Source organism: Eleginops maclovinus, chromosome 5, assembly GCF_036324505.1.
Source record: "Eleginops maclovinus isolate JMC-PN-2008 ecotype Puerto Natales chromosome 5, JC_Emac_rtc_rv5, whole genome shotgun sequence".
Taxonomy (NCBI): Eukaryota; Metazoa; Chordata; class Actinopteri; order Perciformes; family Eleginopidae; genus Eleginops; species Eleginops maclovinus.
Genome location: NC_086353.1, coordinates 9,940,289 through 9,957,965, shown reverse-complemented (window position 1 = coordinate 9,957,965; position 17,677 = coordinate 9,940,289). Strand labels below are relative to the sequence as shown.

At 34.9% G+C, this 17,677-nt stretch overlaps 1 protein-coding gene across 2 annotated transcripts; it reads right to left on the bottom strand.

Moving 5' to 3' along the window:
- Window positions 1–13,147: 13,147 nt before the first annotated feature.
- Window positions 13,148–15,526, bottom strand: LOC134864406 (C-type lectin domain family 4 member A-like). Of its 2 annotated transcripts, none has more exons than XM_063883342.1 (6): window positions 15,329–15,526; window positions 15,012–15,098; window positions 14,534–14,767; window positions 14,007–14,167; window positions 13,712–13,824; window positions 13,148–13,351 (listed from the first exon to the last, which is right to left on the bottom strand). In XM_063883342.1, exons 1-6 carry the CDS (start codon window positions 15,408–15,410, stop codon window positions 13,201–13,203), a joined length of 828 nt encoding a protein of 275 aa, XP_063739412.1. In that variant the 5' UTR covers window positions 15,411–15,526; the 3' UTR covers window positions 13,148–13,200. The 2 variants fall into 2 exon arrangements, with proteins under 2 accessions (XP_063739412.1, XP_063739413.1); XM_063883343.1 differs by having other exon boundaries at window positions 14,534–14,714; window positions 15,329–15,502.
- Between the last annotated feature and the right edge of the window lie 2,151 nt (window positions 15,527–17,677).

Below are 17,677 nucleotides of genomic sequence, written 5' to 3'. Positions count from 1 at the left end.
TTAGTCCATTTGGATCAGATTCACCTTTATTGTTGAACATAGTACAGTACAACGAAATGCAGTTGGTATATAACCAGGAAGTGCAAATAGTAGATAGGGTGCAGATGAGGTTACAGTACACATACAATACAGGTTGTAATATTGTGACTTATGGTTTTAAAAAAAAGGACGGAAAAACTAGTGTTTACAGATAAGGTGCATGGTTTCTGAATATCTCAAGAAAGAGACCAGAGAAAATGATTGTGGGCATTTTCTGGAAGGAAAGGCATCAGACATCGAATACCACCTCTGTATATATTAGTCACACATATTACATAACCATTATCATTCGCTGAATTTGTTCTTTGGAAAGTTGGGTCAGCAGTAGTGTGTGCTCAGAGTGGAGAGGACACCTCATGCTGACTCAGATACATATGTTTATTAAACACCACTCAATACAAGATATAGACATACATTCATACTGTATAGAGCCTGCCAAAGACCCCGCATATTCGAGGTCAGAGGGAGCCGTATTGGGCATATTTGCTAAAATGACACATGAAGCAGAATAATTGAGACTGACACTCAAGAAGCAAAATCTCAACCAATGTTTATGGTAAGTGATGTTAACACAAAAATGGAAATAGGAGTATAACATTAAATGTTAAATGGAGATTAAACGGCATGTGTCAAAGGCTTTTAAATATACAAATATAAATTGCCACAGTAGATTTCGGTGTGAGATATTTCGGCATACTCTTTACTTCCTTGTTAAGTCATCTTTTACATTTGTGTTGCAATGAACTTATCTCCCCACTCTGGAAGAAGACACAGTTAGTGTAAACATCCAGTTAACTGAACAGAGTGTTAAGAATTCTATTTTTCAATAAACATTAAGGAAAACAGGAGGATGCAGCAAATCGAGTTAGCAGATTATGATAATGAGCGACCAAGACGTGAGCAGAAACGCAGTGGGGATGCATATCTAAGAGGTAACGACAAACATTATTTTATGGTTTATGAAGTTTTAGACAACACATTAGTAAACATGATATTCAGCATGTTGATATAATGTTCGTTAAACCCCTCTTCTGAACAGAAGAAACCATAGCAGGAAAAACTTTTATGTGTTGTTAATACCCCACTGATTGTCACTTCTTTCATTTTTCATTGCACGTCATTGTAGTAACGCCATCCATTAATTTTGGATTAAGAACTGATAGGGTAGAGGCTTGAAGAATAAGACTCAAGTTGTTAAATATGTAACTATCCATTAAGGCAACCGTTAGGATGATAAAAATGTCTCGTATGTGTCGTTAACGTTTCGTTAATTAACTTAAGAAACTTTACATTGTATACTAAAAGTTAACAGCAGAATGGAGAGCCTCTCATGACTGTTACCTATTACACTTATAGTGTTCTCTTTCTATATGTATTGGTTTCACAGACAGAAAACTCTTTCGGCTGATTTTCCTCATCTTTGGCGTGCTGTGTATGGTACAAGCCATACTCAATGTTTCTCTACGCCTTACATGTGAGTAAGGTTTCTTGGCATTGCGTAAGTTAAAATGTACGTGGACATTGTTTCAACAGCTTCACAATACTGCACACACACACACACACACACACACACACACACACACACACACACACACACACACACACACACACACACACACACACACACACACACACACACACACACACACAGTAGTTTAAAATCTTGCTGTTAAAACTTTTTCACAATTATTTGTCTGAAAAACACATTATTCTCATTTAAAGAGGGTGAAAAGAGATGCTGCAGCACAGGCAGTATGAGAAAAATAAAGACCTTTTTCAACATTAAAGCATGTAAACATGACAGAGTACAGGCACACAATACAATTAAGACACATGAAAATGAATTTAAAATACTTTAAATTATTAATGAATATATTTTAATATGTATTTTTGTTTTTTCACTATCAGTGCACACTGGTGTCATTGATCAGAAGAAAGAGGACCAGGGGGAGAAGGATTGTGAGGGAAAGACTTCGCATCATTACAACCTCCTTCAAGAAAGATTCAACGCCTTGACCAGAGACCACAACCTGTGTGAAAACAGAAACACTGAACTGAACAACAGGATAATGAATATAGAGGATGAGAATAACAGGCTGAAGATTCAACTGGGAGGTGAGAAGAAATCACTCTAAGTCTTATTACTCACTTTGGTTTCATTTAATTTCTTCCTCCTTTCCTTACTGACCCTTGAATTGTAATATCGTTCTTTAGTTTTTTGGAAAACCAATGCCATTTAGAACAGCAAATATGTGATATTAACTTGATTGGCCTCAGATTTATTTTCTGACACTAGCAGGGGCTTTGGTCAGAAAGTATCTGTCAAATATTGTGTTTATAGATATCTTTAATTATTAAAAATATGTCTTTATAATTAATGACTGTTGTAAGCTTTTATGTTCTTACAATATGTATGAATAGAATATTTACAATCATTGCCATTAAAGTAATTGCTTGTCAAAGTTCAGGTAAAATTTGTACTTGTACGTAAATGTAATTTTTGATTTAATTTTTTTTCTCTTCTTAATCCAGAGAGGGGGAACTGATCCGACTAGGTATGAGAAATTTTAAATCAAAAATCAAATTAAGAAATAATGAGATGTTAAAACTGACCAGCTATTAATTGAAAATGAAGACAGTGCTCTGCATTTATCATTGGCAGGTCTATGCTGGACATAATGAAATGCAATACACGCATTTTTTAACTGCATCTCATCACCCATCTTTATATTGTCATTTCGATTTTGCCAGTTTGATCTAAATCCTGATAAATTTTAGGATCCTGTGGAGATGTATCACCACAAACCTGAGCAGACCAGCTGGAACGACGCCCCTGTGGACTCCTGCAGTGCTGGCTCTGTGAGAAAGCTGCACGTCCAGCTCACAACAAAATAACATTAAAAGATCCTTTTAGAAAAATAAAGGAATTTGATTCTACCGCTTGCAATGTAATACAACTTTGGGATATCACAGTATATGGTAAACTTTATGGCATACTTTGTTTTGGTTGGAAGTTTACGGTGGTACACTTTGAGCAAACTTTTAATTATGTAATGCATCATTTTTTGGTAGAGGATTGTCTTATCCAACTTTTAGTAGTAACCTTCTTCTGCTTTTGGCAACATATTGTAAACATAATATGTGAATAAAGAAATTACACAATAATCATTTATTAAAATGTATGATTGCAATTGACTGATACACTTTTTCGACTTATTTGAACATTGAGGAACTAAAAAACCCTTTATGAATTACTAACTTTGATATCTAATTGCATTTGATGTTTCATCAACAAAAAAAAATACACATAAGCATGTTTAGGCTATTTAATAATTCCCATTCATGAGCAGCAAAGTTTGTTTCACTTATTTTGTTTTTTATTTTGTACAAATGTATTGCATCTCACCTCTGTAATATAAAGTTTATATAATCAGCCAGAGCCAACCTTTTTTTTGGTCTTTACTTTAAATAAAAATAATTGAGACTGACACTCAAGAAGCAAAATCTCAACCATGCTTATGGTAAGTGATGTTAACACAAAAATGGAAATAGGAGTATAACATTAAATGTTAAATGGAGATTAAACGGCATGTGTCAAAGGCTTTTAAATATACAAATATAAATTGCCACAGTAGATTTCGGTGTGAGATATTTCGGCATACTCTTTACTTCCTTGTTAAGTCATCTTTTACATTTGTGTTGCAATGAACTTATCTCCCCACTCTGGAAGAAGACACAGTTAGTGTAAACATCCAGTTAACTGAACAGAGTGTTAAGAATTCTATTTTTCAATAAACATTAAGGAAAACAGGAGGATGCAGCAAATCGAGTTAGCAGATTATGATAATGAGCGACCAAGACGTGAGCAGAAACGCAGTGGGGATGCATATCTAAGAGGTAACGACAAACATTATTTTATGGTTTATGAAGTTTTAGACAACACATATTAGTAAACATGATATTCAGCATGTTGATATAATGTTCGTTAAACCCCTCTTCTGAACAGAAGAAACCATAGCAGGAAAAACTTTTATGTGTTGTTAATACCCCACTGATTGTCACTTCTTTCATTTTTCATTGCACGTCATTGTAGTAACGCCATCCATTAATTTTGGATTAAGAACTGATAGGGTAGAGGCTTGAAGAATAAGACTCAAGTTGTTAAATATGTAACTATCCATTAAGGCAACCGTTAGGATGATAAAAATGTCTCGTATGTGTCGTTAACGTTTCGTTAATTAACTTAAGAAACTTTACATTGTATACTAAAAGTTAACAGCAGAATGGAGAGCCTCTCATGACTGTTACCTATTACACTTATAGTGTTCTCTTTCTATATGTATTGGTTTCACAGACAGAAAACTCTTTCGGCTGATTTTCCTCATCTTTGGCGTGCTGTGTATGGTACAAGCCATACTCAATGTTTCTCTACGCCTTACATGTGAGTAAGGTTTCTTGGCATTGCGTAAGTTAAAATGTACTAGGACATTGTTTCAACAGCTTCACAATACTGCACACACACACACACACACACACACACACACACACACACACACACACACACACACACACACACACACACACACACACACACACACACACACACACACACACAGTAGTTTAAAATCTTGCTGTTAAAACTTTTTCACAATTATTTGTCTGAAAAACACATTATTCTCATTTAAAGAGGGTGAAAAGAGGTGCTGCAGCACAGGCAGTATGAGAAAAATAAAGACCTTTTTCAACATTAAAGCATGTAAACATGACAGAGTACAGGCACACAATACAATTAAGACACATGAAAATGAATTTAAAATACTTTAAATTATTAATGAATATATTTTAATATGTATTTTTGTTTTTTCACTATCAGTGCACAGGAGATCAAGTCCTGTTGAATTCAATGCAACTGGTGTCATTGATCAGAAGAAAGAGGACCAGGGGGAGAAGGATTGTGAGGGAAAGACTTCGCATCATTACAACCTCCTTCAAGAAAGATTCAACGCCTTGACCAGAGACCACAACCTGTGTGAAAACAGAAACACTGAACTGAACAACAGGATAATGAATATAGAGGATGAGAATAACAGGCTGAAGATTCAACTGGGAGGTGAGAAGAAATCACTCTAAGTCTTATTACTCACTTTGGTTTCATTTAATTTCTTCCTCCTTTCCTTACTGACCCTTGAATTGTAATATCGTTCTTTAGTTTTTTGGAAAACCAATGCCATTTAGAACAGCAAATATGTGATATTAACTTGATTGGCCTCAGATTTATTTTCTGACACTAGCAGGGGCTTTGGTCAGAAAGTATCTGTCAAATATTGTGTTTATAGATATCTTTAATTATTAAAAATATGTCTTTATAATTAATGACTGTTGTAAGCTTTTATGTTCTTACAATATGTATGAATAGAATATTTACAATCATTGCCATTAAAGTAATTACTTGTCAAAGTTCAGGTAAAATTTGTACTTGTACGTAAATGTAATTTTTGATTTAATTTTTTTTCTCTTCTTAATCCAGAGAGGGGGAACTGATCCGACTAGGTATGAGAAATTTTAAATCAAAAATCAAATTAAGAAATAATGAGATGTTAAAACTGACCAGCTATTAATTGAAAATGAAGACAGTGCTCTGCATTTATCATTGGCAGGTCTATGCTGGACATAATGAAATGCAATACACGCATTTTTTAACTGCATCTCATCACCCATCTTTATATTGTCATTTCGATTTTGCCAGTTTGATCTAAATCCTGATAAATTTTAGGATCCTGTGGAGATGTATCACCACAAACCTGAGCAGACCAGCTGGAACGACGCCCCTGTGGACTCCTGCAGTGCTGGCTCTGTGAGAAAGCTGCACGTCCAGCTCACAACAAAATAACATTAAAAGATCCTTTTAGAAAAATAAAGGAATTTGATTCTACCGCTTGCAATGTAATACAACTTTGGGATATCACAGTATATGGTAAACTTTATGGCATACTTTGTTTTGGTTGGAAGTTTACGGTGGTACACTTTGAGCAAACTTTTAATTATGTAATGCATCATTTTTTGGTAGAGGATTGTCTTATCCAACTTTTAGTAGTAACCTTCTTCTGCTTTTGGCAACATATTGTAAACATAATATGTGAATAAAGAAATTACACAATAATCATTTATTAAAATGTATGATTGCAATTGACTGATACACTTTTTCGACTTATTTGAACATTGAGGAACTAAAAAACCCTTTATGAATTACTAACTTTGATATCTAATTGCATTTGATGTTTCATCAACAAAAAAAAATACACATAAGCATGTTTAGGCTATTTAATAATTCCCATTCATGAGCAGCAAAGTTTGTTTCACTTATTTTGTTTTTATTTTGTACAAATGTATTGCATCTCACCTCTGTAATATAAAGTTTATATAATCAGCCAGAGCCAACCTTTTTTTTGGTCTTTACTTTAAATAAAAATAATTGAGACTGACACTCAAGAAGCAAAATCTCAACCATGCTTATGGTAAGTGATGTTAACACAAAAATGGAAATAGGAGTATAACATTAAATGTTAAATGGAGATTAAACGGCATGTGTCAAAGGCTTTTAAATATACAAATATAAATTGCCACAGTAGATTTCGGTGTGAGATATTTCGGCATACTCTTTACTTCCTTGTTAAGTCATCTTTTACATTTGTGTTGCAATGAACTTATCTCCCCACTCTGGAAGAAGACACAGTTAGTGTAAACATCCAGTTCACTGAACAGAGTGTTAAGAATTCTATTTTTCAATAAACATTAAGGAAAACAGGAGGATGCAGCAAATCGAGTTAGCAGATTATGATAATGAGCGACCAAGACGTGAGCAGAAACGCAGTGGGGATGCATATCTAAGAGGTAACGACAAACATTATTTTATGGTTTATGAAGTTTTAGACAACACATATAGTAAACATGATATTCAGCATGTTGATATAATGTTCGTTAAACCCCTCTTCTGAACAGAAGAAACCATAGCAGGAAAAACTTTTATGTGTTGTTAATACCCCACTGATTGTCACTTCTTTCATTTTTCATTGCACGTCATTGTAGTAACGCCATCCATTAATTTTGGATTAAGAACTGATAGGGTAGAGGCTTGAAGAATAAGACTCAAGTTGTTAAATATGTAACTATCCATTAAGGCAACCGTTAGGATGATAAAAATGTCTCGTATGTGTCGTTAACGTTTCGTTAATTAACTTAAGAAACTTTACATTGTATACTAAAAGTTAACAGCAGAATGGAGAGCCTCTCATGACTGTTACCTATTACACTTATAGTGTTCTCTTTCTATATGTATTGGTTTCACAGACAGAAAACTCTTTCGGCTGATTTTCCTCATCTTTGGCGTGCTGTGTATGGTACAAGCCATACTCAATGTTTCTCTACGCCTTACATGTGAGTAAGGTTTCTTGGCATTGCGTAAGTTAAAATGTACGTGGACATTGTTTCAACAGCTTCACAATACTGCACACACACACACACACACACACACACACACACACACACACACACACACACACACACACACACACACACACACACACACACACACACACACACACACACACACACACACACACACACACACACACAGTAGTTTAAAATCTTGCTGTTAAAACTTTTTCACAATTATTTGTCTGAAAAACACATTATTCTCATTTAAAGAGGGTGAAAAGAGGTGCTGCAGCACAGGCAGTATGAGAAAAATAAAGACCTTTTTCAACATTAAAGCATGTAAACATGACAGAGTACAGGCACACAATACAATTAAGACACATGAAAATGAATTTAAAATACTTTAAATTATTAATGAATATATTTTAATATGTATTTTTGTTTTTTCACTATCAGTGCACAGGAGATCAAGTCCTGTTGAATTCAATGCAACTGGTGTCATTGATCAGAAGAAAGAGGACCAGGGGGAGAAGGATTGTGAGGGAAAGACTTCGCATCATTACAACCTCCTTCAAGAAAGATTCAACGCCTTGACCAGAGACCACAACCTGTGTGAAAACAGAAACACTGAACTGAACAACAGGATAATGAATATAGAGGATGAGAATAACAGGCTGAAGATTCAACTGGGAGGTGAGAAGAAATCACTCTAAGTCTTATTACTCACTTTGGTTTCATTTAATTTCTTCCTCCTTTCCTTACTGACCCTTGAATTGTAATATCGTTCTTTAGTTTTTTGGAAAACCAATGCCATTTAGAACAGCAAATATGTGATATTAACTTGATTGGCCTCAGATTTATTTTCTGACACTAGCAGGGGCTTTGGTCAGAAAGTATCTGTCAAATATTGTGTTTATAGATATCTTTAATTATTAAAAATATGTCTTTATAATTAATGACTGTTGTAAGCTTTTATGTTCTTACAATATGTATGAATAGAATATTTACAATCATTGCCATTAAAGTAATTACTTGTCAAAGTTCAGGTAAAATTTGTACTTGTACGTAAATGTAATTTTTGATTTAATTTTTTTTCTCTTCTTAATCCAGAGAGGGGGAACTGATCCGACTAGGTATGAGAAATTTTAAATCAAAAATCAAATTAAGAAATAATGAGATGTTAAAACTGACCAGCTATTAATTGAAAATGAAGACAGAGCTCTGCATTTATCATTGGCAGGTCTATGCTGGACATAATGAAATGCAATACACGCATTTTTTAACTGCATCTCATCACCCATCTTTATATTGTCATTTCGATTTTGCCAGTTTGATCTAAATCCTGATAAATTTTAGGATCCTGTGGAGATGTATCACCACAAACCTGAGCAGACCAGCTGGAACGACGCCCCTGTGGACTCCTGCAGTGCTGGCTCTGTGAGAAAGCTGCACGTCCAGCTCACAACAAAATAACATTAAAAGATCCTTTTAGAAAAATAAAGGAATTTGATTCTACCGCTTGCAATGTAATACAACTTTGGGATATCACAGTATATGGTAAACTTTATGGCATACTTTGTTTTGGTTGGAAGTTTACGGTGGTACACTTTGAGCAAACTTTTAATTATGTAATGCATCATTTTTTGGTAGAGGATTGTCTTATCCAACTTTTAGTAGTAACCTTCTTCTGCTTTTGGCAACATATTGTAAACATAATATGTGAATAAAGAAATTACACAATAATCATTTATTAAAATGTATGATTGCAATTGACTGATACACTTTTTCGACTTATTTGAACATTGAGGAACTAAAAAACCCTTTATGAATTACTAACTTTGATATCTAATTGCATTTGATGTTTCATCAACAAAAAAAAATACACATAAGCATGTTTAGGCTATTTAATAATTCCCATTCATGAGCAGCAAAGTTTGTTTCACTTATTTTGTTTTTATTTTGTACAAATGTATTGCATCTCACCTCTGTAATATAAAGTTTATATAATCAGCCAGAGCCAACCTTTTTTTTGGTCTTTACTTTAAATAAAAATTGTATTGGTTATGTTTGGTGAGTCCATAACAAAAAATAAATCAACATTCAAAGCAGTGAACCAAGCTGAATGTATGTCTATATATGTTAATGAGAAATGTTGCCTATTATAGCTTGCTAAAGATTATGTTTGTACTGTCGCTGCACATTTTCTTAAAATGGGAAATGCAATATACAGTATGTTCCTGTGTTTCTTTTAACATTATCGTATGGGTTTGGATGCAGAGTTATAGAGGCAATGTCTTCTCACATATCCGTAATTTACTAACATGGCACCAGTCATCATTCCAGCTGTTTCCCAAATGTTTTAGTTTTCTTCTGCACAGTCTTCATCATTCATCAGATTTCCATATGACTCGTATTGGGCCCAGTAGCTGAAACACAACCCACAAAAAGTAAAATAAGATTTAAAACCAACATCAACGTAAATAAAAAAAATAATCTTAATATGACCTTTATGAACTGCCTTGGATGTAATACGGTAGAGAAATTATAAAATGTCCAAGAATAACAAATACACACATACTCCGTGGTCAGCGGTATCCCATCCATCCACCTTTTACCACTTGTTTTCTTCATTATGGTAAATAATCCAGGTTCTCACATTTCATAGACTTCTTGTCTGCGTTTCAGAGAAGAAGATGTTTGAATCAGCCTGATACAAAAAGGAATATTTAATTATAATCCTTTGACATATTACAGTTTGGTTTGGTTGACTTTTCAAAGTCCTAAATGCTTAACTTTTAATTCATATTTATACAGAATAGATGGGAGACTAAAATTCAATAAAAAGTTGTGTCCTAATAGGGCAGTGGAATAGATATTATGTTTATGAAGGAAGTAATACAATGCTGCATTGGTTTAGAGTCATTGGGTCACTGGTCATGGAAGTATATTGAAAAAAAAAAACTGAAAATATTTCTGTAAAATACTACTAATAGTATGCATGACTTCAAAAAAAGAAGTGTTTCTATGGAACTGTGCTTTGAGGAACTACACATTAACAGTAGGGCGAGCATCTGGCATCTACTTCCTACTTTCTAATGCAAGTATAACATTCAGACATCCTTTCAACCAGTGATCATAATTATACTAATTGTTGGTAAAGTGCTATTGTTTTGTGTTTTTTATTCAAATAAACCAGTTAATTCTTTATTGTTTATTTATTATGTGAAATGTTGTTTTTCCATCTGAGACTAAGAGCCACCCAATAACACAACAATAAACTGTTTATGAGATAAATGTTAATAGTATTTATAAATCTGAACAACAACCAACCTGACTGAAACACGGAGAATCGTGGATGTTATTATTTTTGGTTTGATTCATCTTCCCATACAACAAAAATCTAGTAATTAACAAATAAAAAAAAGTGATGAAATAGCTTATAAAAGGTGATTACGCTGGTAGAAATGTTACTCACCGCCAAATTTATTCCACAAATTGTGTATTTCCCTGCTGAGCTCAGTGGTGTTGCCTGTTTGTTCACTAATGTTCTTGAGATTGGCAATATCTTCCAATATTTGGCATACCTTTCTACTGCAGTCAGCTCTGTCTTTTTCTCCTATTGTAAGAAGGAACACAACAAAACAGCAACTGAATATTTTGTCATATTTTAACCGCTTCTTTAAGTGACGCCAAACAGAATTAGTGAAAACTCACTGTGGACCCCGAGGCAAATTATCCCAGCCAGGAGGAGAAGACACACAGCACACAGAAACACTGAAAAACTTCTGACGTGAGTCCTCTTTCTTGAGTTTTCAAGGACGACTGGCACAAATAATGCAATACATGAAATATGAGATATGAAATTTCAACAGAGTCGACAAAATCACACTGCTGTACCCCATTGAAAACTAGACAAACATTCCATTTAAACATTGATTATAAGCAAATAAAATCTGTAGTTTTGCAAACCTACATGGTCATCATGTGCCATACCTGGTTGCTGAGTATCTGCAGTTTCTGGTGTGTTTGGTGACATGTCATCCTGCCATGGGTTGTCATAAACTCTCAGGCTTTCTGCACTCACGTAGATGTTCACCATGTTCTCCTTGTCCTCCTGCTCATAGTAAACCTTGTTGACAGTGCCAGGCTTGGTGTACAGGTCCCCTGACATCTTATGACTGTTGTAACTTGAGGATTGCTCGCAGTATTACCAAGTCTGGTTTTTATGTTGATTTAATAGCTCTGTCTATTTTCTGAAAGAGGCTGGACATCAACACTTCCTATAAAAGGGGAAGAGTAGAAAATCGGGAAGTCTTTCTGTTTGGGCATGTTGTTCCCTCTAAATTCACCTGTTCATCAGTGATATATGATTGATGTTGAATAACAAGAGATAATTGTCAAGGTTTAGTGAACATTTTGTTGTTGGCTGAAAAGCATGTAGGTTACCCAAATCATAATACCAAGAGTCGTCCCTCTGTGACTGTAGTGAAGGAGAAACATAGGACAAAACCCTTCAATTTACTGTCTAATAAAATGGTGTTTAAAAAGGATTGCCTTTGCCATGTTGAAGACGCTGTACTTTAAAAGTATAGACAGGGCCGGTTCTTCCTACAGGCCATCAAGGCGACCGCCTAGGGCGCCAAATTGGCGGGGGGGCGCCCCCTAGTGGCGCCCTTAAGCACACATCTTTGTTTTAACAACATTGATTAACGAATTTTTTTTTTTTTAAAGCATGGGATATAAAACCCTCATTGAATTAAATGAACATGCCCCAACCCATATTTCGAATGAAAATGTAATATTATATTATATAAAATATACGTGCATGGGGTGGGGGGCGAAAAAATCTCAATATCGCCTTAGGGCAGCCAATGGGCTAGAACCGGCCCTGAGTATAGATATATGCAGTAGTTTAAGTAAAACTCTTTCCTGTTCTTTTCAACACAGAAAATATATTTGAAGGGTTATCTTCAAAAGAAAAAAGGGGTTTGGATGATTTTTGAGGTTGACATGACAGTGATTTGTAAACTGTCTGCATCATTGGTAATGTTTTTAGTTCCTCTATCATATCACATTTCATTTGGCTGACGCTTTTATCCAAAGCGACTTAAAAGAATCAAACCACGAAGGAAAGTGCATATATATTTAGATCAGGCAAGTCATACCATTGTAGGTTGTGCAGGTAAATTTGTTAAAAAAGGCCTAAACTAAATCTATAATTCTCTATAATCTCTAAAAAGAATGTTGTTGCAAGAATTGAATTGCCAAGAAACAGATGCATTTTCAGTTTGCAACAGAAGATATGCAGAGTTTCAATGGGGAGCTTGCTCCACCATTTAGGAGCCAGGATAGCATACCAGTGGGTTTTTTGAGGGGTACCTGGGTCCCACTCGCAGAGATGGAGTAGTAAGCCGTAGTTTGGCGCCGTGCGAAGTGCACGTGATGGATTGTATGTTTAAAATAGCTCCGACCTCCAATAACTGCAGAGCATAAACCTCTCCTTGCTAGGGGTTTTCCTCTCTGGAAATCTAACCTTGACAAAACATACTACTTGAATGTGTGTTGACTAGAACTACTATGAAGTAAAATATTCTACCACACAGAGAGAAATACACCGTAATATCCCAAACTCTCAGTATGTATGTAACAGAAAAGAGGAATACAATTCAATTACTTCTTTTACAATGAGATTTGTTTATTGTTCAGAATTCTTTCAATAAGTTTAATTTAATAATTAACACCTTTCTCACAGAGTGAGGGGAGCCGGGTATTACAGCTGAGGTTGCGCCATCTGGCTGGCCATGATGAGTAGTTAAACATCTCCACACATTCCTTGCGTTTGCTTCGATTGAAATCCAGCTGGACAGCCTGTGAGAATCTAAAGGACATAATAAAATGGATTAAAATGTGTGTGTTGCATTTCATTGATGTCTTGCATAGACCTGCTACAAGTATATTCAGAGCACTGTCCTAAGGGTTAAATTAGTGGGTGCAAAATTCCTGCTAAGCGTTAACATCAAGATACCACTTTACACTATTTCTTAGTTTGTTCTATCCCTTTCTCTTTGTCTGATTTGTTTTAACTTTTATGTCTCCCTTAACCACTCAGGTCAGATCTCTTTGTGAAGATATCTAGAGCCCAGCACTGAGAAAAAATACATGTATTTCTGTGAAACAGAGGTCTTATTTAAATCAACCTTCATAGCAGGAGAAATCTGGTTTATTGAAAAGGCCTTACAGTTGGGTCAGTTTGGATCCGTCTACCCAGTTCCACCCGACTGTCCCTGTTGGTTTATACAGACCAATCCAGAACTGGACTAATGAATCCCCATCCAGCCCGTACAAGCTCCTCTGTTGGGATAATAGAAAAAGTAACTATTACTCCAACATCAAGAGTTCTAAACCCACACACACACACACACACACACACACACACACACACACACACACACACACACACACACACACACACACACACACACACACACACACACACACACACACACACACACACACACACTCTGATATACTACCATTTCCTGTTCGCTGTTGATCACCACCAGGTCAGCGTCTTTACTCTGACAGTCTTTCCTGCTTTCCTCCCAAGTCTTCTGCTCAGTTGAGAGGAAGTAACATCTGGAGTTAATTTCTGTCCAACCTGGAGGACACGCCTGAGGTAAAACATCACTCAACTCTGGAAGATGAAACAACAAAAATTCCATCACAAATTACACTCATTTTTATATTCAAGGGAGAACACATTTGACTTCAATTTGGACATCTAATTAATTTAAGTATTCTATTCATTAAACATTGTAATAAGTATATAATAGCTTACAACTACAAATGCAGTTATATATTTAAACAACATTTTCTCACCTAAAACCCTTCGTGCAAGTATCACAAAAAAAATCTAATGCTAATCAGGTTATATAGGTTATACTGTATATTTTGTATTTGCTGTTCTAAATAGCATTGGTTGTCCAACAATCTAAACAAAAACATTACAATTCAAGGGTCAGTAGGTAAATGAAGAAGAAATTATAGGATTTCTTCTCGCCTCCCAGAATCTCCAGCCTGTTCCTGTCATCCTCTATATTCCTTATCCGGTTGTTCAGTTCAGTGTTTCTGTTTTTACACAGGTCGTGGTCTCTGGTCAAGGCGTTGAATCTTTCTTGAAGGAGTTTGTAATGATGAGAAGTCTTCCCCTCACAATCCTTCTCCCCCTGGTCCTCTTTCTTCTGATCAATGACACCAGTTGCATTGAATTCAACATGACTTGATATCTTGTGCACTGATAGTGTAAAAACAAAAATATATATTAAAATATATTTATGAATAGGTTGAATGAAATAATGTATTCAGTATTTCAGACAAATAATTGTGAAAATGTTTTGACTGCAAGATTTTAAACTACTGGGTATGTGTGTGTGTGTGTGTGTGTGTGTGTGTGTGTGTGTGTGTGCAGTATTGTGAAGCTGTTGAAGCAACTGTCCAAGCACATTATAACTTACACAATGCCAAGAAACCTTACTCACATTTAAGGCGTAGAGAAACATTGAGTATGGCTTGTACCATACACAGCACGCCAAAGATGAGGAAAATCAGCCGAAAGAGTTTTCTGTCTGTGAAACCAATACACATAGAAAGAGAACACTATAAGTGTACAGTAATGGTCATGAGAGGCTCTCCATTCTACTGTTAACTTTTAGGATATAATGTAAAGTTCCTTAAGTTAATTAACAAACATTATATCAACATGCTGAATACCATGTTTGTCTGATTATCTTTGGCTAAGCCTACTAATGTGTGTTGTCTAAAACTTCATAAACCATAAAATAGTGTTTGTCGTTACCTCTTCGATATGCATCACCACTGCATTTCTGCTCACGTCTTGTTCGCTCATTAACATAATCTGCTACCTCAATTTGCTGCATCCTCCTATTTTCTTTAATGTCTGGGGAAAAATCCAATTCCTAACAGACTGATCAGAGAACTGGAAGTTCCCACTGACTGTGTCTTCTTCAAGAGTGAGCAAATAAACCCATTACTACACAGCGACCAGATTACTAAGAAGACAAAAACAGGAAGAAACAAGTGTGTTCATCACCCTTTTACCTTTGAATATAAAGTACGACACAAATCACAAGAACAACTTATTTGACCTAAAGTCCTTTATTTTAAATATATAAATCTGAAAAGCATGTTCAAATTCAGTGTTTCAGTGTGCATTTTATTTGTTTATTAATGATCGGGAGAACTCATTCCTCCTTTTCATTATCAAATGAATAACACAAACGCAATATGTTCCCCCAGGCTTCTCAAGATAGCCTGTTTCCCTTTTTGTTTATATGTCCTTTTTTTCAAAGAAATAGTTACGCCTAATAATAACCAAATGTGTAACATGTTTTTTCTCATTTCACAAAACACTTATATCATCCTTTGGCTTGTTATATGACATTTAACTTCACAATGTGAGAGGTAGGCATGTCACATTAAAATATAGAAAGTTAAAATGATAGGTAGGAAATGGTTTAAGCATGGATTTCCTGTTAGAGGTTTTTGTCATTGCTTGAGCACAATTTTGAAAACCGAGCTCCTTTTGTCGAAACACTGAACAATTCAGACAACAGCACACATACAGAGCAACACTCTTCAGATCTTTTTCAAACTATTTTGTTCAGAATTATAATGTACACTTGATTGGTGAACTTGTGAAAAAATCGGTTTATAGGGAGGTATTTTAAAAGGTAAGTCAATCTTAATCTATTGCATAAAACACCCAATAATAAATAGTTATCTCAACACATAAAGAGCAGATCTTGACTATAATGTTGAAGATTGCCTTGAAATGCCAAAACAAAGTTACATCCTGTTTCGTCTAAAGTAAAGAGGTGTATGTACAGTAATCTTTTCCAGAATTTGCAAAGATTTCCAGATATGGGATGAGATTTTGCTGCGGTTACTTCTGTTAGTTTCAATCCTTTTGATTCATGTTTCATTTTAGCAATAGAGGAAAAGGCCTTCAAGATAAAAATCTTACAAGCTGAGAGGATACAACCTTAGGAACAACTGTTAAAGTGTTTCAGTATGCAGAGTGAATAAACTGCATGTGTCTATAGATGTTTTAAAGATAGGTATGATGGGTGTGATGTCCTGTGGTTTAAATTGTTTTTTGATAACACTTCCCACACACTGTGTAAGTTTAATTTCTCATTCTAAAAGTAGTTTTGAGAACTTCTGCTTCTTCTCTCTTCTCTTTGTTATAATTTATTTATGCAACAGGAGACAGATGAGGGGAGAACCAAACACTGAGATATAAAATACCTGACAAAAAGAGTTCTAGCAACAGCCTTATTATTATTGTTATTATTATGACTACAAAACATGTACAAAATAAATGTTTCATGATGAGACCCACTTCTGCTTTGAAACAGGAAACTTTGACAGCAATGCTGGAAATTTGAATACATCACCTCGAGGGCAGTGATGAAATGTGGGTTTTCCCCACACACATTTTATGGAGGTCTGTTGTGTCATGGCTGCATGTTTATGATGTCCAATTCCTCTTTATCATGACCTCAAAGATGACAGTGAGATATCCGTATCAACAGTTTAATGCTCCGTCACAATACTCATATGACCTCACTTTATTAAAATATATTTTAAATGGCCAAGATGCTTTTAATATTAATATTAATATTTCAACAAAGCCACACTCTGTTTCCATTTACTAAAGTAATATTTAATCATTCATTCTTATTTGTCCTTGGTTCCTCTTGTATGATCTGTTGGTGATAATAAGCATAATTAAAGATGTATGATTAGTGGTTTTCTAGATACAATTTCTATTTAAATACACCGCAATTATTCCCAAACACCTCGTGAAGTATTGGAGAGTTATGCAGTAATCATTCGCTTAAGTTAATTAATATGTCATAATTCATTTTTGACAATTATACAAGAAGACAAATGTTTCAAAGAGCAAGATAACTGTATACACTGTTAAACTCTATGATCATTTTAAGACCAAAGTTTGAAATAATGTAAATAAATAATGCCATACAAAATCAGCTTTTAAACTAAGGTATTTCAAAGATGTCTTAAGAACTTCATCTTTGCAGGTGATAAAGTTGTGGCCGGAGCAGTGGTTAAAGTTTAAGGGTATGGAAAATGTTAAAATAAGGAAGAAGAAAATGTAGAA